The sequence below is a fragment of the Bidens hawaiensis genome, unplaced genomic scaffold (genome assembly GCF_021521415.1).
Source record: "Bidens hawaiensis isolate Kalapana, Puna unplaced genomic scaffold, B.hawaiensis_p1.1 tig00034679_1, whole genome shotgun sequence".
Taxonomy (NCBI): domain Eukaryota; kingdom Viridiplantae; phylum Streptophyta; class Magnoliopsida; order Asterales; family Asteraceae; genus Bidens; species Bidens hawaiensis.
Window position 1 is genome coordinate 166,952 of NW_027496016.1, and position 25,816 is coordinate 192,767.

Genomic DNA, 25,816 nt, shown 5'->3' on the forward strand with positions numbered 1-25,816 from the left:
GTGGTTAGTGGAAAGTTACCACTAATATGGTGCTCTACTGCTGGCAGTAGTGTTGTGATAGATTCTGAGTCGAGTGTGAAAAAGTGTAGGAAAAATAGTGAAAACTGAAACGGACATAAATATTTATATAAAACTTAATATAAGTAACCACTATTTCTTTTAAGTTATACGGTATAAGGACTTCGCAACATAACGAAAATATGTCCAAAGCTGAGTTAAAGTAAACAAGATATCGACATATCGTTGTTCGAAGCTGTAAAAGCTACGAAAATTTGATGGAAGACTCCTTAGTGTTTGCCTTGAAGAAATTAATGTCCTTAAGGTGTTCCCACATATAAATTACTAAAAATATTATCTCCCGGTCAATGTGGGATAATTTTGATAGCTTCACAGTTCCGAACAACAAATTTAGAGCATCGATTATCTCATTTATCTTAACTTCGTTATGGACACGATTTTGATTCATTTCGAAGCCCTCACAACATAGAACCCCAAACGAATAGTTGGTACTTACATTACTTGCAGATGCACATAACCCTTTATGTCTAAAGTTACAATCAATGTAACACTAAGGAAAAAAAAGTACTCTTTTCGCTAATGATTTCATAATTAATTAGTTTTTTTTAGTTGTGAACGACATTGTAAGAGAACTTAAAAATATATCTACATGTGGTGCATATCTAGTTAACTTTGTGATTTATGTCAAGAATCTAGTTTTAAGACCGATTGTAATGGTAAACTATATCCTGTTATAATATCTTGTAAACTATATTGTGAATTTGTGATATTATCAATATTTTGTAAACCATATGAACCGAAAAGGTCACAAGGCCACTTAGTTAACCAATGAGTTCTCCAATGGAGTCTTGGGTTCTTTAGTGGAGACTCAAGTTGGAATCTTATTTGTATCACTTTTGGATGACATAACGATTGTTAAGTGGCAGTCGGCGGTATGGTTTCCTGGAGGAACGCCCAAGCCAACTCTGAAGCCAGAGTGAGGCATCGGAACTCTCCAAATTTAAAAAGTATGATAGCCTAAAAACAAGAAAGTCGCCGTTTAAAAAAAAGGTTAACCATACAAATTTCAACTTATGTTGCACAAAAAAGTGAAAACATTCAAAAGCTTATGATAAAACGTGCAAAGTGGAAGGTACAATATCACAACATAAAGTTGGATCATTTGGAATAAAACTTATTACAATATATTATTATTCTTCTTAAAAAATAATCATAAAGTGGGTAGGTACATAAAAGTGTTGACAATATGATTAGCCTAACCAAATCAACTGGACAATTCACTCCCTAGTTGAATGCCATTACTCTTCTTATTTTTTTAACTAACCAACTCCTTCATGGGTAAAATTGTCAAAACACTCTTTCTAAAAACCCTAATAACTTTCTATCAAAAACACGTGATTCCAGTTGCTATCCATTATTGTTTTAATAAAAAATAAATAATAACATAAAATTTTAATGATCAAAAAATGAGTACACACTACGCACTCTTGTCTCCGTATTCATATATTTAAATGGTTTCTATACAATCCTCACAGTAATCCAAAAGTACCTACAAGTTCACAAGATCATTATTAAACATGTCGATCTCAACTGTTTTGGCTTCTCAAAATTCAGTTGTTAAATTAAATTTGCATGAAACCTTAATTCATAGATCTCATGTCAACCTTCCATTCAATCCAATGTCTTGTTTTCCGGTCAAAAAACACACCATGACTCCTTTCACAACTTCTGGCATTAAATGGAACTCTATGATCGTTTATGCCAACACCGAACCCTCCGGAAAACCATCATCACCGTCCGGATCTTGGTAACTAGCTTTCAACTCTTATGTTTTAATTAAGGTGTATTGTTAATTTAATCTTTAAAGTTTGTTTTTTTAATAAGTTTATAATTTTTCTAGGAAAAATTGGGTTATTGGAATATTGATGACATTTATCGTACCAGCATTTACCACCAAAGGAGGTCCAATTAAGTTAATCATGCGTAAGTGTTTGAAATCTTTTAAGTATGTTTGTACGATGATTAAACCTTTTTTGAACGACAAATTTCTTACTTCCTGAGACCTGAACTCATGACCTTTAGGTGTTGTTTGTTTTTTCAGAGGTAAAACGTCTGCAGTCTGCGGACCACATCTGCAGACATCTGTAGCAGAAGAGGTGGACCAAACCTCTGCAATCTGTAACAAAAAGACTGTTTGTTTTTCAATATCTGCAAACTGTTAAAATAAACTGAAATTCAAACTTTCTAAATTTTCTACAAACTAATAACTATATTCATCAATCCTAAACTTTCTATTTCTATAAACTAATAACAACAATCTAACAAAACTAACAATCTAATAATAATAATAGTAAAACTAACAATCTAATAATAATAATAATAATAATAAAGTGGAGCAGCCATAAAAATTGAAACGTGGACAGAAGACGGCAAAAGAGTCAACATGATTCCACTTCCAAATTGCTATCAACAACAACTGGATACCCAGACGCAATAGCCAACGCATCGGCTTCACTTTTAGCGAGGCTTGGCGGCGGCGACGGAGATAGGCGGCGGTGTAGAGAGAGAGGGAGGCTTGGCGGTGAAGAGAGAGAGAGAGGCTTGACGGCGGCGACGGAGATCGGCGGCGGTGGAGGAGGAAGGCCACCGGCGTGGAGGAGGTGTAGCTAGGGTTGGGGTGGAGAAGGAGGAGGGTGGAGTTATGTGGTGTTGTTGATAATGAAAAAAAGAAGAAGATTAGAAGAGGTGAGAAGTGACAGGGGCAACACTTCTAGGAGAAGAGGACGCGCAGACGTTTTTTAATGAAACGTCTTCGCAAAAACAAACACACTGCAGAGCCCAACGTCTGCGCGGCGCAGACAGAAGAGGTGCAGAAGTGCTTTTGAGGAAAAACAAACAGCACCTTAGATGTTTAGAGGCTTTATCTTTGTTACAGACCACCAACCTCAAGACAACATTAAAGTTAATATAAAATATTGTATTTAAATATTAAGTTTTGTTGTTACAGAGAAAGTTGACCAAATAATGGACACTGCGGAGCATATAACGGATGTGGTGGAAGCGGTGGCGGATAAGGTGGACAAGGTGGTGGAAGAAATCGGAGATCAGCTTCCGGAAGGTAGCGAAATCAAGAAGACACTGAATTTTATCGAACATGTGGCCGAAAGAGTCGAAAAGGATGCTCAGACCGCCGGAGATTTCATAGACAAGGTTTGGTTTTATTCATCTCTCTACCTCTCTATATGCTTCATGGATGATATATGTTGGATAGAACTTAATTCAAGAAACAAAAATATGTTAATAACTCGGAGATCAAACCGTGTAATGAACCCTAATTAGTAACGTAGTATTTTGAATATGATACGTAATTAATTATTATCTTTAAATAGGCTATGTACAAGTGGATTATATAATCTATGTAGTTTTTCATCATACTATAAGTTTTAAAGTAACATATATTTGCATAAATTTAATATGCTTGACAAAAAAGAAAAATTAAAATGATGGATTACCGAAAAATAGAGCTATCAATTAACTAATTATTTAGGAGAAAACATGTGCTAATAAGTTTTGATAGGTTGCTTTATAACTTAAGAGGAAAATATGTACTTTTAACTAGATGTCCTACACGGCTTATTCAAATTTGAAAGCTAACATGCACATTGCACATTGAATTTAAGGGGTATAAAATAATGGTTCTTATTCATAGAGAAATAGTCTTTGATTAGATAGAAGTTTTATCAAAAGATTGTGATTAGTAATAAATATTAATATCTTAATTAATTGACAAGTAAATAAGTATATTCAGCATAAGGTTGTATTATTTAATATCATGTAAATACAAAGTGGTATAATGGATTAGTTGTCTGCTTAATGATGTCAAGCATGGTTGAAAATGACCCATAACACCCTCTTGGTTTCGTCTTAGATTAAGAGTTTCATAAAAGTAATATAATTTCATTTTAACACGTCTATCTCACACATCAAGTCGCGGAAAGGAATAAATTCATTTTAACTTTTATCGTCATGTTGGTACTTTCTTAATGAGTTTCTAGGTTTTAACGAAAAGAAACACCTTAACTTTTGTTTTCTTTTCTTTTATTTTTTTACTATTTACATTTAAATACACATCTATAGAAAAAAAAACAAAAGCTTTTTAATTAAATGCATATATACTATAACATAAAACTCAAGCTATGATCAGAGCATCACCGATGCAGCATATCCGTTTTTGAATCAAACCGTCAACTCAATATGTAACATCAAATTTTAAACTAATTTACAAAAACCTTTATTTCTACTCTAGTAGTTACTTGTTTTTGTTTTAAACTATCACCTCGTCACATATTTTATTCCCTTTATTTAATTTATATCAATGTGAGTTGAGCTTACTCTTAATTGTTTGTCGCTGTTCTTGCTCACAAACAAATGATGTCAAAAAAATACCACTCCAATGGAAAAAGTACTTCGTAACTTCAATTTGTAAATCCAAAAGGTGACATGTGAACACCATTTGGAATGCTTTAAGCCGTAAACATTCAACTTTTAACTATCAAACAACCCTTATGAAGAGGTAGGTCCCAGCAGAGCCCAGTTGGACCCGCAAGACTCACCTTGAAGAGAGACGTCTGCGCAAGGACCAACTGGTTTCGCAGGACCCACCATGCTCAGAGATGAAGACCTTACGCGCAGTACGCCAGCTGTTCCCGCAGGGAAAGCCTCCCAATGGTGAAGTACCCCGCCTGTCCCCGCAGCTGCGGATACAAGCCATCAGGGAAGGCTACCCGCACTAATAGTAAGGCTATACGCACAAGGCACTAACTCAATAATTCAGTGTCACCTGAAGGAATGAGCAAGGCGGGAATACTCCCGCCCAAATGAGCCAGTCCGTATGCTTCTGGAAGATCTTTTGTACTATACCTGCCAAGGTATGGACAAAATAGACAAGATCTGACCAAAGCAGCCCATGAACCAATCACAGGGTGACACCTCACCGACAACAGTACGAGAAGGAGCATGCTCTAGTACTGTTTGTCACTATTAGCCGCTGCCTACTCACCAACCCTTGTCGTGGCACGCACATAGCCTGCAGTTGGTGGAAAGGGAACAGTACACAGCCGGCCTTGTCACTATCAGCCGCTGCCTACCCACCAACCAGCATGGCACGTGCGTAGCCCATAGTTGGTAGAACAGGAATATTATACAGCTGGCTGCACCTGCTTGGAAACCTACCTTCGGCTATAAATACTCCAACACCTTGGAACGGTATGATCATCTTGTATCTTACCTTCACTAGCTATTTCTCTCAATATACACTTATATTCAGAGCAATCTAGTCTGATTCTCACGCCGGAGGGTGGTCACAAGGAGGAACCCCCCCTCCTTCTCAGTGACGAGCTCACGGTGTCTGTTTTGCAGGTCATCTGAAGAACATCCTTCTTTGCCGGACCTAACCCACGTGGGAAACATTACTTAACCCCCAGATTATCCATAATCTGCCCGGGGTCACTTAGTGTTTCTTCATTGGCGCCATCCGTGGGACCAAACTAGAACTAATTCTCAGTTTTTTCAAAACTTCTGAAAAAATGGTTAACGTTACTCCGGTCCCAAGGCCAGTAAGTGACCAAGAAACCCCGGTAACCACAACCCCAGCTACTGGGGGGAACACCGGCGGTTACACAAATTTTACGAACACTACCCCGGTTACCCAAGCCGGGGCAAGTGCAGTAAACAATATTTCACTGGGGTTCACTGATGCCCAGTTGGAGAAACAGACGAGGCTCCCTCGCCAAACACTCGATCAAGTTAAGGCGTGGGCCGAAGCACGTTAGAAGGAATTCCAAGCTGAGTTGGATGAACGCTTGCGTTCACTCCAACAGGCTGACGAATTCGGAAGCACTCGACAACAGCTCAACATGAATAGTGAGTGCGAGTACTCGGACGATGATCGAGAGGAATCCGACACTGACGCGAACCCTCGCCATAGGGCGAAATGGAAGCGTAAAGAAACGGACTCCCAACCAAGAAGGAATTTCAGAGAAACCTTCAAACCAAGGAACGCGGGGGGAAACCCACGCGACTTCTCCAAAACCTTTAGACCAACTGCTGCAAATGCGGAAACATCCAAGTTTGCAAGGGACATTGCGGAAGCAATCGCTCCGAGAAGTGCCAAACAGATGTCCAACATCGGCACTTATGATGGTCTATCCGACCCAGATGATCACTTGAACAGATTCATAGCGGGGGCAACCGTCAGTAACTGGACGGAACCCACGTGGTGTTATATGTTCCAGATGACGCTGGTTGGAGTGGCCAGGGCGTGTTTTGATCGTTTACCGGTCCACCACATCTATGATTGGGCGGACTTTCAACACAAGTTCAGCCAACACTTCAGTCAACAGAGGAAATATACTGAAGAGCAGTGGACGATCCTCAACTGCGTGAGAGAGGAAGATGAATCTTTACTAGACTTCATCACTCGCTTCAACTCCAAAAAGCTGAGTCTAGGCAACATAAGTGAAGATCTTGTTCGCGCCGCTTTCATCCAGGGCGCCGAATACCCAGAGCTTATCTGCACGTTGACGGGTAAGGACAACATGCCATCCACATGGGATGCCATCATGATGGCGGCCAAGCGCTTTGCCGAGATGGAGAAGCAACTGGGTAGGGATCTTCCCCAGAGTACACACCTCTACACGCAGAGGACCAGAGAAAACAATGTTCGGATCGCCCGGCAGAACAAAAAGAGGAAGCTAGGTATTTGGCAGTCAAGGGTAAACTTTGACACCTCATCCAGCTCTCGCCCTCTTGTTGGCGGAAGGGATAACACGCACCCTTCAAGCCGAAAACACTGGTGGACGCCACTCACCAAAAGCGTCACGGAGATATTTGCCACCGAAAAACTCCCATGGCCAAAAGCTCCAATGATCTGGCAGCGACCTAATGCGGATCAGAGCAAATCCTGTGACTTCCACGGGACAAAGGGTCACAATACAGAGGAGTGTACATCCTTGAATGATATTGTTGAAACATTCGTCAAGGATGGAAGACTTGCACACCTTGTGGCATCAATCAAGAATGGAGGAAGGAATGATAACCGGTATAAAGGCAACGGACGAAAGCCCGTTGACATCAGCATCCACATGGTTCATGGCAACATCAGAGGAAGAAAAAGACGAACGACAGAACCATGCGAATGGAAGGAAGCTGAGGTGCGCTTCCCGCGAGTGCATGGAGGACCCAGCAAGGAAGGCCCTATCGTCATCAAAAGCCAGCTGGGGCATTACATAACTTCCCGCACTCTTGCTGACAACGGCGCCTCGTCAACGGTTATGTACAGGCAGTTCTTCGACAAGCTAGACGACGAAGACAAAAAACGCCTGGAAACGGTTTACGCCTCAATGGAAGGGTTCGACGGCAGCACAAACACTCCCCTGGGTATCCTATCTTTCCCCGTCATTCTCACGGACGGGAAATACTCCCGCACAGAAGACGTGGACTTCGTCGTGATGAGGAAGCCACACCACACATACGACATTCTCTTCGGGAGAGACGGGATGGCAAGATTCAACGCCTTGGTATCTTCAGTCCACGGCATGATGGGATGGCCAACTGCTGAGGGTGTAGCGATGATCACCGGTATCCCCCAGGTATGCATCGCATCTGTCTCATCTAAACCCAAACCAAAGATGGCTAAACCAATCATCACCGAACCAGAAAAATGGGCCCTCAATGGCAAATACCCTGACCAGGCTGTTACCATTGGCCCAACAATCACTGATCCTACGCGCACCTTACTCAAACGCTTACTACAGAGAAACGCTGACATCTTCGCGTGGACACCAACTGACATGACTGGTGTACCTCGAAGTAAAGCAGAGCATAAGCTCAAGTGTGACCCGGCTTTTACGCCAGTCATACAAAAGCGCAGAGTAATGGGGGCGGAACAGGCTAACGCGTGTAGAACCCAAGTCAAGGAACTCCTTGACGTGGGCATCGTACGCGTTAGTAGATATCAAACATGGGTTGCAAATCCCGTTATGGTACCGAAGGCTAACAAACAATGGCGCATGTGCATAGATTTCAAAGATTTAAACAAAGCATGCCCCAAAGATTGTTACCCGTTACCCGAAATTGACCTCAAAGTGGATTCATTAGCACCGTTTCGCCTTAAATGCTTCCTTGACGCATATAAGGGGTACCATCAAATCCACATGGCAGTAGATGATCAGGACAAAACCGCATTTCGGACGCCCGATGGCACATTTTGTTATCAAATGATGCCATTCGGACTTAAGAATGCAGGGTCCACATACCAATGCCTGATGGACAAAGAGTTTCATGCCCAAATTGGGAGAAACTTGGAAGTCTACATGGATGATTTGGTCATCAAAAGCCCTGAGCCAGAAGCGATGTTGAAAGACATCGAAGAAACTTTCAACACGCTCAGAAAGATAAACATGAAGCTCAACCCGAGCAAGTGTTCCTTTGGGATGGAAGAAGGGAAGTTCTTGGGAGTCATTGTTACTAAAGATGGCTTCAGAGCGAACCCTGAAAAGGTCGAAGCCATTATCAAAATGGAATCACCTACTACCATCAAGCAAGCCCAGACACTGAATGGACGCCTAGTCGCACTTAACCGCTTTTTGTCAAACCATGCGGATAGGTCGTTCCCATTCGTGTCAACATTGAGAAACTCTTTAAAGAAAACGCACTTCCGCTGGACACCAGAAGCGGAAGCAGCTTTTCAGGAAATTCGGTCACGCTTGATCGAACTCCCAACGCTCACAACACCAGAAGCGGGGGAGGAATTAATCATATATCTTTCTGCCACAGATAGAGCAACCGGGGCAGTCCTGCTAGTAGAGCGAAAAAGTATCCAGATGCCTATTTACTATGTTAGCCGTGTCCTAACAGACGTAGAAACCCGGTACTCCACCCTGGAAAAACTAGTCTTAGCACTTGTACAGGCTTCACGCAGGCTAAGACGATATTTCCAAGGTCACCCAATCACCATTCTCACCAACTTCAAACTTGCAAACGTTGTAGGCAAACCCGAGTTATCGGGACGTCTAGCCAAATGGGCAATTGAGTTGGGGGAATATGCGATAAAGTACAAGCCAATACCAGCCATAAAAGGCCAGGTCTTGGCCGACTTTATTGCAGAAGTCACCGCTTCGCGGGAGAAAGAGTGCCAGGAGGAGGCTCAACCCTCCCCAGCACAGGACATCAATGATGTCTGGCGACTCTACACTGATGGAGCAGCCAGCAACGAGGGTTCAGGCGCAGGGTTGAAGCTAACCAACCCAGCAGGCCAAGAATACACTTACGCTATTCGACTGGATTTTCCAACTACGAATAACGAAGCCGAGTATGAAGCATTCTTGGCCGGGCTGAGAATTGTGCGTAAAATGGGAGTGAAAAACTTGGAAGCCCACGTGGATTCCATGTTAGTAGCCAACCAAATAAACGGAACGTACACGGCCGTGAACGACACAATAGCCCTGTACCTCGCACAAGCAAAAACCCTTATGCGCGATTTTAATGATTGTAAAGTCATACACGTCAAGCGTAGCGAAAACAAATCTGCGGATGCGTTAAGCAAGCTTGCATCATTAGCCTTCACCCATTTGGGAAAGGACATCCGCATTGAACTCCTTGAAGCACCATCAGTCCCGCACAAGGAAATTTGTGTCATCCAAACCGGCACAGAAACGTGGATGACACCGATAATAAATTACCTTGCAGTGGGTATACTACCAGAGTCAAAAACACAGGCAAGAAAAATACGTTGTAAAGCATTAAACTATCAACTCATCGATGACATCCTTTACAGACGTAACTTTCTTGGCCCACTCTTAAGATGCGTGGACAACCAAGATGCTGACTACCTCCTAAGGGAAGTACACGAAGGCATCTGTGGAGTACACGCAGGTCCACGCGCTGTTGTAGCTAAGCTAAACAACGCGGGATACTTTTGGGCGGGGATGCATACGAATGCGCTGGCATACATCAGAAAGTGTAGGTCTTGCCAGCTCTACGCACCCAACACGCATCGCCCTAAGAATGAACTTGTTCCAGTCACCTCTTCATGGCCATTTCAGAAGTGGGCCATCGATGTGACATGCCCATTTCCTACAGCAGCAGGAAACGTTCAGTTCCTAGTGGTAGCCATCAACTACTTCACCAAGTGGATTGAAGCAAAACCCTTAGCCCAAACAACCGCAAAACATATTAAAAAATTTATTTGGGAATTTATTATTTGTCGTTTTGGACTTCCACAGACTTTGGTGAGTGATAACAGCACCAACTTTGCTGACAAGAAGCTACAAAAGTGGCTGGAAGAACTTCAAATCACCCACACCTTTACCTCAGTGGCACACCTGCAAGGTAACGGTGAGGTGGAAAGAGCAAATAAAAGCATCGTCGAAGGTGTAAAGAAAAGACTCCTGGAACACAGATCTGGCTGGGTAGACGAAGTTCCACACGTCCTTTGGGCAAACAGAACGCTGAAAAAGGCCAGTACGGGAGAAACCCCGTTCAGCCTCACTTATGGCACTGAAGCCATGGTCCCGGTCGAAATTGGTTTGCCCTCACCAAGGGTCTTGATTCAGCCAGAAGACAATGATGCGGAAAGACGGTTAGACCTTATGCTAACCGAGGAACGCAGAGACTTAGCCGTAGCGCGTGAAGAAAACTACAAGCGACAAATGCAAAAGTACTACAACACGCGGGTAAAACTCTGCAACTTCAATGTAGGAGACTACATATTGCGTAACAACGAGGCTTCAAACCAAGAGCGCCTAGGAAAACTGGCACCGGTCTGGGAAGGACCGTACATTATCAAAGAAGTTTTGGGAAAAGGCGCATACCGGCTCGAAAGGCTCGATGGCACTCCTATCCCAAGAACATGGAACGGAGCTCAATTACGCAAATGTTACATGTAGATCAATTCCAAACTTGTAAAGAAAAGGCCTAGAGCCACTTCTAATGGAAATGATTCTCCTTTATCACATTGTGTTGATAGCCTTACCTTTATACTTATGAACTTCCCACACTGATATGCCGGTATTCACCGCATAAATATGGGAAGAAGTAAGTCGTTGCGTGTGGAAGGCGGCAAAACCCGCATAAACACATAAAACGGTAAAAATTTCTAAGAAAAAGATAAGGAAAACCTTCACGCAGGTCAGCTATAGGTAAATTTGGTCATCCCAATAAATGAAAGTGACGGTCCTACCCGCACAATCATGATAGAGGAAACTGAACATTAACCTATTGGCAACCGCACGTCGAAAGGTTAACTTATTAGAAAATTTCAAAGGAAAAGATGAGGAAAACTTCCACGCAGGTCAGATATAGGTAAAGTTTAGCCATCCTACTAAGTGAAAGTGACGGTCTTATCCGCACAATCACGAAAGAGGAAGCAAAAATTTAACTTATTATCTGCCACGTTGAAAAGTTAACTTATCTAAGTACTCAAGAAATTGCTAAGTTAAAACAAAATATGCGCGAAATAAACAAGGCAAGGCATTAACAAATAATCTTTATTCCATCAACATTCAAACATTACAAGAATTGCTGGGTACATACCCGCATACAAGAATAGAAGTCTACAAACATAAAAATCTACTCTAATGGTGGAAAGGGATCTAAAGTTTCAAGCTTCAGGACCACTCCCACTTGGACCCGCACCATCAGTAGAGTGTGGCGGTTCAAGGAAAGCTTTGAGGATAGCTAGCCCATCATCAGCAGCAGCAATCTCGTTTACCTTCTCCACCACCGGATGCGGGAAGGCGGCATACTGATTCACTGCTTGGTCATACGCAGCTTCAGTATCCACATTGTAAAGAAGGAAGTTGGAAGGCGGAATGCCTTGTTCAACAAACCCTAGACCAAGCAGGAAGCCAGCCTTTTCCCCATCCTCATGAGAAGCGTTGAGGGCTGCGCTCATCGCATCGTCATATGATGTGTTCGTGAACACCCGATGCACAACCTAAAAAACAGAAGTATATCAAAAACTCTTAAAAGGAAAAGCGTAAAGAAATTGTGAAACTGCGCGTACCTGAGACAACACTTCTCGGAGAAGCCATTCCTTGGTAACCAGAGCCTCCTGGAGGGCAGCTTGAGCTTCATTACGGGCGCGTTCGGCTTCGTTCTTTGTAAGGTTGGCAAGCAACACATCTTTGGCTGCAGCCTCTTCGACGCCCTTTAGCTTACGCTCAGTGTGGTCAAGCACCCCCCTCTGGTCCAAGATCTCTTGGAGCTTCTTGGCATCTTCCATGGCCAAGGCATCATGAGCCTGCTGGAGCCTCTCTAATTTGGCTTTAAGTTCCTCATTCTCGATGCGTAGAGGCTCAGCAGCAGCTTCAGCCTTGGTGGCTCTCTCGGTTGCGTTTCGTGCAGTTTCCTTAGCCAACCGAAGCTGTTCATTAACAGCTTGGGCGGCCTTGGAACGGGCCTCGAGACGAGCCTGAACTTCAACCTCAAGGGCCTTGAAGGCCTTCTCCTTCTCCGCAGCAATGGCAGAGAGCCTCCTGTTCTCCTCCCGGACAGCCCGCGCCTGAGCTACTTCTTGGATACGAGTTGCCTTTAACTTGTCGTTTTCACGACAAAGCAGCTCGACGCGCGGCTGCATCCGGGCTACGAGAATGCGGAGCTCATTTGTCAGCCTACCCTCCTGGTAGCTTGACATTGCTTCCCCCAGCGCCCCACTTGGGGCGGCGTTGCGCGCCCACTCGACGCATTCCACAGGCGTCCGAAGGGTTGTTCCTCGGCGAATGTTCCATCGTGGAACATACACTTCATTGGAATCCGACACTGCAAAAGCAAAAAGCAGTTAGGAAAAGATGATAAAAAAAATATATAAAATAAAATAATAAAAGGCCAAAATAACCCTACACACCTGTAGGGTCGACGACAGGCCTGTAGCCGCCAAACCCATCACCCGAACCTAACGGATATCCATCTAAGAGGTCAGGCAGATGGGAAGCAGGCAGAGATTGGCTTGACGCCCCAACCCCGGACATACCTGAAGGACCGGTCGTAGTCGCCGGCGCCGGAGGAGGCATAGCGGAGGCCGCCGTGGTAGAAACCAACGGAGGTGAACTCACAACCGCGGCCGCGGCTGTGGAAGAATCCACAGAAACACTCACCGCCGGCCCAGTGAAGGAATCAGTGAATATGGCACTGACAGCCGGCGGAGACGTCGTCACAGTTGGAACAGTTGGCTCAACCGGTTGAGCAACTGAACCAACAACTTAAGCAGGCGCAGTCGCCTGGGTCATCGCCTCAGGTAGGTTGACCAAACCTACCATCATGGGTCCAGAGGTGCTCCTCCCCGCTCCACCCTGGAATGCGGTAGCATCCACGCCTGCACAAAGAAGATATATAAGTATAATGGCGGAAAGATATGCAGTTAAGTTAAAGGAAGTATACTTACGGGTCCTTTTGAGCTTGAAGGTGCGAACGGGCGGGGACGAACCCGATGGAGCCGGCCTCTTCGTACCGGTCACCGTCGTTGTCCTGGGCTGCTCGGAGGTTACAGCCGTTTCAACCTCCAGAGCAGTGGTCTCAACACCACCCGGGTTCCCCGCCGCCTCTTCACTCTCGGTCTCCGACTCAGACCGGTTCACCTGGTCGGCAGTGGAGGCTACCTTCGCCTTGCCCTTCCCGCCAGCAGCCTAATTCTTCCGCGCAAGAAAAGGACCATCTGCGGATTCCTCATCAAAAGATGACAAGATTAGAGGAATTCCAGCAGAGGTTTCAGCATTCAGAGGGCGAGGGTTAAATAGTCTTTTACCTGGCCGCGTGGCGATCAGTATTTCGTGGCCTGGCGGGTAGGCCTCCACAAACCGATCCGCAGTCTGCGCAAGGATGGGCAACTCGTTCTCGTCAAGAGCACGAGTACCCAACCGAGCGGGACCGTCAGCTTCCCGCGGATGCAGGAGGGACTGCAAGTCATTTCCCTCTGAAATAAAAAGAAAAACAGTTAGAAAAAACCTTAAATCAACAAAGAAGACGGAGCATACCGTAAGGGATAAAGTTCAAACCGTATTCAAGTACGATGGGAATCTGTGGCGCATCCGCCCCAGCATCCTTCCACACCCTGCTCATACCAAGCATCACCATCCCGGACTCCGGAAAGCGGTAAACCGGAGTCTGGATCCGGGAAATCTTGGAAAACCATTCCGCCTCCTGGTAGTTGGAGGCGTGAAGGCTGGGGAGAGCTCTCTCGTTCTTAAATGTCATCGCTATAGGGACGACACGGGCAGAGATGTAAAAGAACTCCCGCTTCCAAGACCGAAGACTGCTCTCGGTAGAGATCTTCAAACCCTTGATCCGGGTGACCAGGGTGTACCAGCCTTGGATGCACCTCCAGGAGTAGAAGGTCATCAGGCGGTCGACGTGGGGATCCACGCCAAGAATGAGGCACACCCACTCAAAATGGCGGATCTTGGCGATCGCCATTGGGTGTACCTCGGTCAGATGCACACCGTGTCTATCCAGAACACGGTATACAAACTTCGTCAACGGGAACCTAAGATTCCCATAGACGAAGAAGGCGGCATATACCCCTATTTTGCCCTTGGGGGCATCGTACACCGTCTGGTGTGGCTCCGGAAACTCAGGCTCGAACGGCTCGAGCATGAACTTCCGGACGATGTACCGGTAAAGCTCGATGGGAAGAGCACACTGGCATTCGCCAGCAGTGCTCTTATCGTCCTTATCGGACGTAGACGTCGGGTTCTCGACATACAAGTCAGACTCCTCGACGGTAGCTTCTGGATCATGAGTAGACGACATGTTTTGGAGGTAAAGAACGATTTCAGGAGAATGCTCGACAGAAACTTAGAGTATTCGCCGGAAATCGCTTAGAAGAAGAAGAAGTGAAAGTGTGGATTACCATGAACCCTCTCCCCTTTTATATACTCATCGCAATGAATGCGATGAATTTAATGCGGAGGAGAGAGAAAAGAGCTGGTGCAATGAAACTATGACACGTGGAAAAAGCAAGCTGGCAACAGCTGTTGACGGGACGCGCGCCGTAAAATCCGCACCCACGCGCCCGAAAAATCGTGCCCACGCGCCTGAAAAAGCGTCTGGAATGACCATATACTGTCACGTCGCCATAACTTCCTGCACGTCCTGACACTGTCAGAAGAAACCGTCGGACGACGTTTCAACAGTTTGGACTGTTCTTATCCTTTCACCAACTCTTCGAATTTCAAAAAGATTCAAAAGTAAGCGGGACTATACCCCTTACCTTGGCAACCAAGTAACTATAAGACAGGTGCGAGTACAGTGTCAAGGCAAAACCCTTCACATACTTAGCACCCGCAGGGAATGGACGCCAAGAATACCTTGGAAGTAAGATAACTATAAGACGAGCGCGGGTACAGTGTCAAGGCGAAACCCTTCACATACTTAGCACTCGCAGGGAATTGAAACCAAGAAGGATCTTCTGGGCCATGCTTGCGGAAAGGGAAATAACATCCCCGCATAGCGGGAACGTTGAGAACTAGATTGTTTGAAGCTCCAGGATGGAATTGGTTCTTTAACATAATTGATCACTATGTTTAAAACTACCAAAACCTCGTGGAGAATCTACACAAGTGAAACTCAATGCTCCTGACTTGCGAGGAGGTTACACACCTACCCGCATCATACCCAAAGATCAAGCAGAAAAGTCGGGAATTTCTGCACGTGACATTAGGGAAACCGCGGGAAGAATCCTCACGGACAACCTTAAAACTAAATCCTTTTTAAAACCCCTTGCTTAAGTCCAAAGTTCACCTCACTTATTAACAATTCATGAGAAGAACATTGGACTGGGGGGACTTGAAGAGGTAGGTCCCAGCAGAGCCCAGTTGGACCCGCAAGACTCACCTTGAAGAGGGACGTCTGCGCAAGGACCAACTGGTTCCGCAGGACCCACCATGCTCAGAGATGAAGACCTTACGCGCAGTACGCCTGCTGTTCCCGCAGGGAAAACCTCCCAATGGTGAAGTACCCCGCCTGTCCCCGCAGCTGCGGATACAAGCCATCAGGGAAGGCTACCCGCACTAATAGCAAGGCTACACGCACAAGGCACTAACTCAATAATTCAGTGTCACCTGAAGGAATGAGCAAGGCGGGAATACTCCCGCCCAAATGAGCCAGTCCGTATGCTTCTGGAAGATCTTTTGTACTATACCTGCCAAGGTATGGACAAAATAGACAAGATCTGACCAAAGCAGCCCATGAACCAATCACAGGGTGACAGCTCACGGACAACAGTACGAGGAGGAGCATGCTCTAGTACTGTTTGTCACTATTAGCCGCTGCCTACTCACCAACCCTTGTCGTGGCACGCACATAGCCTGCAGTTGGTGGAAAGGGAACAGTACACAGCCGGCCTTGTCACTATCAGCCGCTGCCTACCCACCAACCAGCATGGCACGTGCGTATCCCATAGTTGGTAGAACAGGAATATTATACAGCTGGCTGCACCTGCTTGGAAACCTACCTTCGGCTATAAATACTCCAACACCTTGGAACGGTATGATCATCTTGTATCTTACCTTCACTAGCTATTTCTCTCAATATACACTTATATTCAGAGCAATCTAGTCTGATTCTCACGCCGGAGGGTGGTCACAAGGAGGAACCCCCCCCCCTTCTCAGTGACGAGCTCACGGTGTCTGTTTTGCAGGTCATCTGAAGAACATCCTTTTTTGCCGGACCTAACCCTCGTGGGAAACATTACTTAACCCCCAGATTATCCATAATCTGACCGGGGTCACTTAGTGTTTCTTCACCTTATATATCTTATTATATTATTTTAATAATATAATCGTGAAATGCTTCTATTTCTTCATCTGCTCTCTTTATTTAAAATTAGCGTTAATGTTTATGCTCCACGACATATTCAAAACTACGATGCGAGTTGGTTTCGATAATGTTTACCCTGGAGAAAGAATTCATGTAAAACGTTAGCAAAAACAAGATGCGTCAAATTTGAACATAGTTTATATGAAATTTGAAAACGTGATAAATAAGATAACATAAACATCATATTTTGAAAATTGTAATATTACACGTTATAAAGAACACTTGTAAAACATTGTTTAGTCTTAGTTTCCCAACTTTTAACTTCCAATAAATAATTTATTTTTCTTTTCATCATACTTCCACCATCTAAAACCTTCGTGTGAATTGATCGATTTAAACATATATTCCTAACTTGTATTATTATGGAATTTCAGGTTCAAGAAATGGAAGACAAAATAGAGGAAATAATGGAACCCGTATTAGAGGAAGCTAAGGCAGTTGCAAAAGAAACCAAGGAAAAGGAAATGGCAAAGAAACTATGAACACTTGTAAAAAATCTATCAACCGGTGATAAGAAGATTTTTTTCTACGTCTTATGTATGACATGTCGAGTCTTGTGACTTTTAAGCGATGTCATTTAACTATTAGCGTGCAAATAGTTAATTTACATATTGTATGATCAGGAAGAAAAAAGTTTTAGCTTAAAATTAAGGAGTGAGAAAATTAAATTGTTAGTGTAAATGAATAAGAATTTTATTTGAATAATCCTAGAAATTTGATTTGTGTCTTATATTTCTTTCAGCATTTGGCTTCTTGTAACTTTGTAGAATGTAGCTTCTTGTATACATTGTAGAATATACGATGATTTCTTAACAAGCGAATTTATAACATAAAAAATACCTCGATTGGTATATAATTAACTAGTTTGAGGCCCGTGTATTACACGAGTAGTTCTTGAAAATACAATATATAATAAATAATCAATATACAAGAAAACAATAAACTCGTTAAAACTATTAGGCTAAGGGTAATGGGGCTTGGTTGAGCCCCAAGTGATCCAATCAAAACCCGACACGTAGGCGATGACATGGCACTGGATGAAGCCTCTCAACCAAGCCTCATAGGGTGTAGCGGGGCTTGATTGCCCACCCCCAATTTATTGATTCAACCCTTGCTCAAAAGCTTGACCAAGCCCCGTGGTCCGGACCACGGGGGCCGTCCGCGCCCCTATTCACTTGGGTGGTGTAGTGGTGAGCGCGAGCCACCTAGGCTGCCAAATGGACGGCCCCCCCCCCCCCCCCCCCCCGGTCCAACACCCACTACCCTCAGCCTTAATACAATTATTATACAATAGTCATTAAAACAATTTTAAAGTAAAAGACAATTATAAATATCAAATGTTTGAAAAAAAAATAAGAAGTAAATATTATATTAACAAATTTTAAAAATGGTATGTATATTATTTTAATATTATAAATTTGTTAAAAAGAGTAAGGTTTAATGTATGAGTGACAAGTGGTCAAACTTGTAGTCTTTTATTATAGAGTATAGAGTACCTATTCTAATAAATAACTATAACTTTTGTCACTTGTCAAGCTTATAGCTCTCCTCACCTTTTTACAACAAATTTCATATATGGTCCTTATCTTTTAAGTTATTTCAATATATGAATTCAAGTTTATGTTTATTAAATATAAATACTAACTGATTCATTCATTAAAATTAAAGGTGAAATAAGAAAATATCAAAATTGAAGTTGCAAACCTGTTATAATAAAATTTGAAAATCACAAGTAATTGCAAATTAAAAAAAATAAAGTGGCATTACTGTTTAAGAATTTGAATTTGTATGGTAAACTATAAATTGTTTTTAAGCAGGGATTCAAAGAGCAGTGCATAACTTTTTATATAAGATTGGTTTCGAATTTGGATTTAAAATTTTCTCATATGCACTTAAACTCATGAAATGTGTATTTTCTTAATTTTCTTCAAACATTTTGTATAAATATTACAAACATAGAGAATACCTATTATATATATATATATATATATATATATAACTTAGTGTTTAGCATTAAATCATTGGAGTTGAATATTATAATTATAATTTATATGCATAACGATTACTCTATGAACAATCTGTCATCTATTTATATGATTTTTTTGTGTAGTATAAAGGGTATTAGCAATAACAGACCAATATTTAGTTTTCAATATTTTCTTATATAACTCAAACCAAAATGCTTCAGAAACATATGTTTTGTGACTTGATTTATACTTTTTCTATACATTCAAATATATTTAATTTAATATACCTTATAAGATAAATTACTTAATTAAAAGCATTTGATATTTTAAACCAAAAAATTGGTTTCAATCCCATTCCATTATTTTCGTTTTCCAAAAATCATTTAGGATATTGAAACCTAGAATATCGTTTTCATCAGTTATTTACATAATTCCTATATTATATTAACTTATTAATTTTATATTTATACAAATACAACGAATTGAGGTTATGTTAGTGTTACATGTTGGTTAATACATATTTAAAGTGTTTATTATGGTTTATATTCACAATATTAAAAAAATAAACAATCGATTCATTATATGTGGCATGAAAACAATCGACTCGGACTATATCCTGGCAACGCCAGCGACTAAGGCTTAGCTTTTAATACCTAAAAATATATATGATTTAAAAATTAAAAGTTTATTTTTGTTGACCCGAAACCTAGAATTCTGACCCAAGAACCAACCCGAATTACTTCGGTTCAGGTTCGGGTTAATATTTTCTTGGGTTCGAGTTTCTCGGATTGGGTTTGTTTGGGTTCGGGTACGGGTTTTCTTGGGTTGGGTTTCAGGTTACGAGTAAAAGTGACAGTCATACTTCCAACTATTATATATAAGAATCACTACCTTCACTTTATGCAACTTTAAATCTTTTAAAATTCTTCTAACTCAGAACAATCACTATTATTAGAACATGGTTATAAGGTTAGTATGTATTTTTCATTTTTCTGGCAATTACATTCATATGAACTGAAACAAATCATTTTGTTATAATTTAATTTTCGGTATTTATGTTGCTTGACTATAGAATTTTTAAATATAAAATCAATTAAAATTTTTCATACACGGAATTAGAGGTGTCCAAAATACCCGAACCCGATTAACCCGACCCGACCCGAATCCGAATAAGCAAATTCGGGTCGGGTTAATAGGGTTAAAAAGTAATAATCGGGTTAACCCGAATTGCTAATAGGGTCGGGTTTCGGGTTCATTTTTGGAAAAAAGTCGGGTTTCGGGTTAACTCGAATAACCCGATTAATGGTGATACTTAACTTTAAATACAATGATTAAAATGTGAAATCAACACTATAAAGGCTATAATGTAAGCTTTATAGAGAAGTTAATTATTATGTTTGTTCATGAATCGTTCGGTGGAAAGTTCCTTTATGTTGTGTTCATTTAACTAAACGAACGAACATGAAGACATGTTTCACTCATTCAACTATGTTCGTGAACATTCATTTATGATCGTTCATTTTAGTTTATTTACGTCTGTTCATGTTCGTTTACATATTAATAGAAAGTTATTAAATATTATTTGCATTTAAAAATTATATCACCTTAATATGTTTTATATTTGTTTGTGTTTATTTAAAAGCGTTCACTTATGTTCATTTATATATGTTTGTGTTCGTTAATGTATGCACATATATGTGCCTTTATGTTTGTTTATCTTTTTTTAATTATGTTCGTGAACTATTCGTTTAAATTTTATATGAACGAACATAAACGAACATGAACATGTTTAGTTTTTAACTAACGGACATGAACAGAAATATATGTTCGATTAGGTGTTTTCGTTCGTTAAAAGTAAATGAAAAAACACGAACATACCTTTGTTCATGTCCGTTCGGTTTATTGACAGGCCTATATATGTAATTATAAGATAATTACTTGTAAAAAATATTTAAAGTTGAGTGGAATTAGAAATTTTACAACCTACAAGTTACAAACACAAAAAACAACTTAAATTTGTAAAGAAATAAGGTTAACCCGATTAACCTGACTAACCCGACACCCGAATAACCCGAACCTTAATAGGGTCGAGTTGCGGGTTAGACCTTTTTTTAAGGAAAACCCGACTAACCCGACCCGATTAACCCGAAACCCGATCAGGTTGACCCGATGAACACCCCCTACACGGATTTTAATAATTTCATGGATATATTATCATTTATCTAGAGTTGGTATGCATTTGGAGAACCTTTTTTGTTACACGAACAACTATACGTGACTATATCAAGAGTTATAAGTAGACCTATATGTTACCTTATTAAGAGTTGCAAACAAACATGGACTAAAGATTTTGATTTTTGATAAACAATGTATACCTACAAATACAATCACAAATGTAGTGTAAAAGGAAGTTTTTACATATTTGTAACATATTTGTGTAATCTTAGTTATCTAATTTCTGTAATTTTAATGTTAATTGTAATTGTATTAACAATATATAATCAATTTGTTAAATGTGTTTCACTTAATAGTTAAAGTTTAAATTGTTATCAATTACCCATGTAATACACGGGCCTCAAACTAGTAGATAATAAACTACCAACGTGAAACAAGAGCAACGAAAATTGAAGATGATGCTACTATTATTATGTCAGATAAATAAATATGTGAGCTAAGTGCAAACAAAACACAATGTTTCACATTATACTTAGGAGCGCACTATTTGGTCAAGAACATAGATTCTTACGGGTAGAAGATTAAATTTTAGTTTATTAAACAATTTCTTTTAATATTTAGTATTCAAATCCGAATCTAGATATTTGAATATCGAAAATTTAGAATTCAGATATTGAAATCCATTATTTGAATCTTTTAAGCATTTTAATTTAAACACTCCGAGTTCTTTCTACACTTCAAGTATGATTACTTATGTGTCAACTAAGTTTTAGCTAGTTGTTGAAACTTAATGACTTTTTGGTGACGGCACGAATTGTGAATCCCCACAGGGCCTATAAACTTTGGGGCCCAACAGAAGTTGCTTAATGTGTAGATAAATTATTTACAAATTACAACCCAACAAATTGCTAATAACGTCTTGCAACTCAGTGGCTTAGCAGTTAGCACCTTAGCACTACTAGTATTTGATCGTGATGCAATTTTACAAGCTAAGTTCTTTTTTTTATTATATATCAAAATTGTGCCATTTAGTGCATAAGACTAATAGGTGTGGTTACCATTTTACTTATTATTTTCACTGCCATATCAGCGTCACATCATACCTCACTCCATCTCGATCTCTTTCATAACATTGAGGAAATGGTTACCAATTCACCACTTCTCACCTTTTCAAATAAAATAATTAGCATAACTAAAATTAATTAATATCACTAAAAAAGTTTATAATATCTAAAATTAAAATTACATTCATTCATAATAAATGAAATAACAATAATAAAATTTACTTAATTTAAAATCTAAAAAAAATATAACTGATATATATAAACTTAATAAATAAATATATAAGAGTACATCCTTTTGGCCATATTCCAATTATCAAATCCTATCATCTTTGAAACCATCCCTTACCCAGAATACAAAGCATGAAAAAAATTTAGTTTAGTTTATCAAGTGTGTTGTAGCTATATAAATTAAATAGAAAATACAAACTTCAGCGGCAATTCTATCGGCAATTTCACCACCAAAAATTCACCGTGGACGGCGCCGACGTGACCACCGTCGGCACCGACAGCCACATAGGCTCCTTCAACGGCATCCACACCTTACAGCCTAAGGTCTGGTGAGGGCGGCACCGATGCAAAACCGTAATAAAATAATCATAATCTTTTAAATGATCAGTTTAACTCATATATATAGATTATTTTTACCTATTTAACTAAATAATCTTTTAAATGATTAGTTTAACTAATAAAAAAATAGAATGAAAAAGAAACATATGACGTAAACAGCCTATTTAGATTTTGCCCACGTATCATCCTATTATTGATTTTTTTATACATAAGTTTGTATTTAAGGGCTCATTTTTTCTATTCGCACATGACCTCTGAGGGCTCTTGAATTTTCGGGGACGACCTTGGCTATTAGCGCATAGAAGATGTATCATGGTTTGTTAAATCAATTACATGTGAGGGCCAATATTATGGCAGACATTTGTACTAATGAATAATAGTTTAGTAAGGGAGCCCAATTCTTTGATTTTTAACATAGTAATAATTCCTCCCGTATGTGTATAATGAATTCACTTGGATTCAAACTTTCTACAGGCCACACTAAAATAAAATTCATATAACAAGTTCAAGGCATTTGTACTCGTAAAGGGGCTTCATCATCCACATATTTGGCTGTTTGCACAAAAAGCGCCCTCCACACCATAACATATGGGGTGCTTTCCCTTTTTTCGGTCTAGCCGTTTTTCGTTTTTCTGATGACAGCGTCGTGAAGAACGGACAAAAAGGTTGGTTAAAGGAACAATCATATCTCTTTCTTTATTTTTTTATTTAACTAATTTAAACAGTTAATTATTTCGAGGAACTTCAAGCACTACAAATAAAATTAAAGAAAAAAAGATCGCGTCTAGAAATCGTTGACGTAACATTAAAGATAGAAGTGTTTGGCTGATGTCCTTAACAATACTTTGACTTTGACTATGTATCCCAAAACACAATTAGACTAATTTAGAGTTACCCAAAACATCATAGTTCATTAAGCTAAGCACAAATCATATTTAGGGTTGTTTACGAGTCGAGTCAGGGTGGGTTCTAACTCGAATTTGAAATTAAGCAAGGCATATTCGCTTGGCACGTGCTTGAAGTTAAATGAGTCTAAGATCAAGCCAACATGACCTGAGCCGAACTTGGGTCGAGGTAGGCTCGGTTACAAAAATGAGCCAACTCAACTGGCGATTTAAAATCATATTTTTTTTTAGCTACGAGCCACCTGACCTTTTGAAATTATAACGCTCTCCCCCAAAACCCTCATCTTTGGTGCATGATTTTACGCTAAATCTATCGATTTCAAGATTCTTTATGCACACAATCACATATTAACAGGCAATTATGGATCATCTGCAACAAACCGATGATCAATTACGTGAATCGCTAGAGCATCTGCTTGGTGTTTCGGTATCATCTCCACGAACTCTGGAATCAAACATTCAATCGTCAGAAGAAACACAAAGGCATATTCGCCATCAATGCTTTCTTTTTAAATCCAAATTGAACGAGAAAGATAGAACCTTCGAGTGTGTTAGGGTTAGTGGTTTCCTCTTTATTAATATTATTACAAGGGCTTATTGGTTGTGTATGAATTTGTATTCAAACTTATTAATTCCATGTGATCATACACTTGTTCAGGGTTTGTTGATATGAATGTGTATAAACAAGTCGTGTTTGGGTCAAACCCAACGGGTTTGCGGGCTGACTCATTTAATCCATTTGTTTTTGTTTTTTTATAGTACATTTTATGCAATAATTTAGGTATTTTATGTAAAAAATAAAAAAAAAAACTAAAAAAAGAAATTGACAAGATTTTATGATTAAAATGTCATTATTTTTATATAAATTCGTGTCTTTTTTTTTTGCTTTAATAATGTAAATAAAGTAACAATATTTGAAAGAAATAAAAAAATAAAAAACTTTCGGATAAACGGGTCTTGTTCGGGTTAACCAACGATTATGCGTTTCGTGTTCTGGTTCACGTGTCTAACAAGATTCTTGAGTTCGGGTTAGAATTAAATTTTCGGATTCATATTGGGCTGGACCCGCCATCGGGTTAACCCATGATTATGTGTTTCGTGTTCGGGTTCACATGTCTGACAAGATTCTTGGGTTCAGGTTAGTATTAAATTTTCGGATTCATATCGGGCTGGACCCGCCCTCGGGTTAACCCACGATTATGCGTTTCGTGTTCGGGTTCACGTGTATGACAAGATTCTTGGGTTTGGGTTAGTGTGTAAATTTTCAGATTCATATCGGGATGGACCCGCCCCGCGAACGCGTTCTGTTTAACATTCATACATTAAACCCTAATTCTGTTTTTGCAATTTGGGCAATAAATGATGATGATTATTGTGATATGATAATATGATGTTTACTTGCATTAGGCTGAATTAAGTATGAATGCAAAAGCTAAAAAGAAGTTTGCAGAAGAGAATCAGCAATTGACCGTTGACCGGGATGACTTGTTGACTCAATATGCAAAATGGGACAATGAGTTTACACTGTATGAACACCATATAGAAGATTTGATGGATTTAGGAAATGAGGCTTATGAACGGGCAAAAGAGGCTGAGGCGCGTGAAGATTATTTGGAGGATGAAATAATCAAATTGTTAGAAGAATTGGAGTCTTTTATGCAAGTGTCAGAGGGAGAATGTAATGAAAACTTTCTTATTGATCATTGGTTTCGTCTTTGGTCAACATCGATGAAGTTGCATCAGCGTCATACTCGTTTTTGGAGGCGTGTAGTGAAGTTGATGTGTGTGAAAAGATGCTAAAGATTCGGGACAAGTTAGTTTTCTTTTTAGTTATTGATCTCGTGGATAATATTAATAATCGTAGTAATGGTTTCTAAAAGGTATACTCAAAACTGTGTTTAAAAAACTAAGGACGCAATTTATGAAATGAAACGGAAATAATAAGGTTTTGGGTTGTAATATCTAACTTATTTAATAAACGGGTTGTGTTTTGGGTTAACTTGTTTTTACTGTTTAGTTAAACGGGCCTTGTGTTTGTATAGATTGACTTGTTTAACCCATTTAGTCAAACAAACCTTGTTTGGATTCACGGGTTATAACCCATTTAGTTAAATGGGCCTTTTTGGATTGACATATTTAAACCATTTAATAAACGGGTTGTGTTTCGGTTTTACATGTCTAACCCGTTTAACTAAATGGATCATGCTTGGATGACCTGCTTAACCAGTCTAATTAAACGGGTTTTGTT

General features: G+C 40.4%; 2 protein-coding genes across 2 annotated transcripts; both read left to right on the plus strand.

Moving 5' to 3' along the window:
- The first annotated feature begins 1,543 nt into the window (after nt 1–1,543).
- Nucleotides 1,544–17,448, plus strand: LOC143586485 (uncharacterized). The gene is made up of 4 exons (XM_077068027.1): nt 1,544–1,825; nt 1,919–2,001; nt 3,026–3,228; nt 17,265–17,448. Exons 1-4 carry the CDS (start codon nt 1,596–1,598, stop codon nt 17,370–17,372), a joined length of 624 nt encoding a protein of 207 aa, XP_076924142.1. The 5' UTR covers nt 1,544–1,595; the 3' UTR covers nt 17,373–17,448.
- A 6,465-nt stretch (nt 17,449–23,913) lies between these two features.
- LOC143586486 (uncharacterized) lies at nt 23,914–25,684 on the plus strand. Its single transcript, XM_077068028.1, has 2 exons — nt 23,914–24,124; nt 24,976–25,684. The coding sequence occupies exons 1-2, from the start codon at nt 23,930–23,932 to the stop codon at nt 25,366–25,368; spliced, it is 588 nt and encodes a 195-aa protein (XP_076924143.1). The 5' UTR covers nt 23,914–23,929; the 3' UTR covers nt 25,369–25,684.
- Nucleotides 25,685–25,816: the final 132 nt, after the last annotated feature.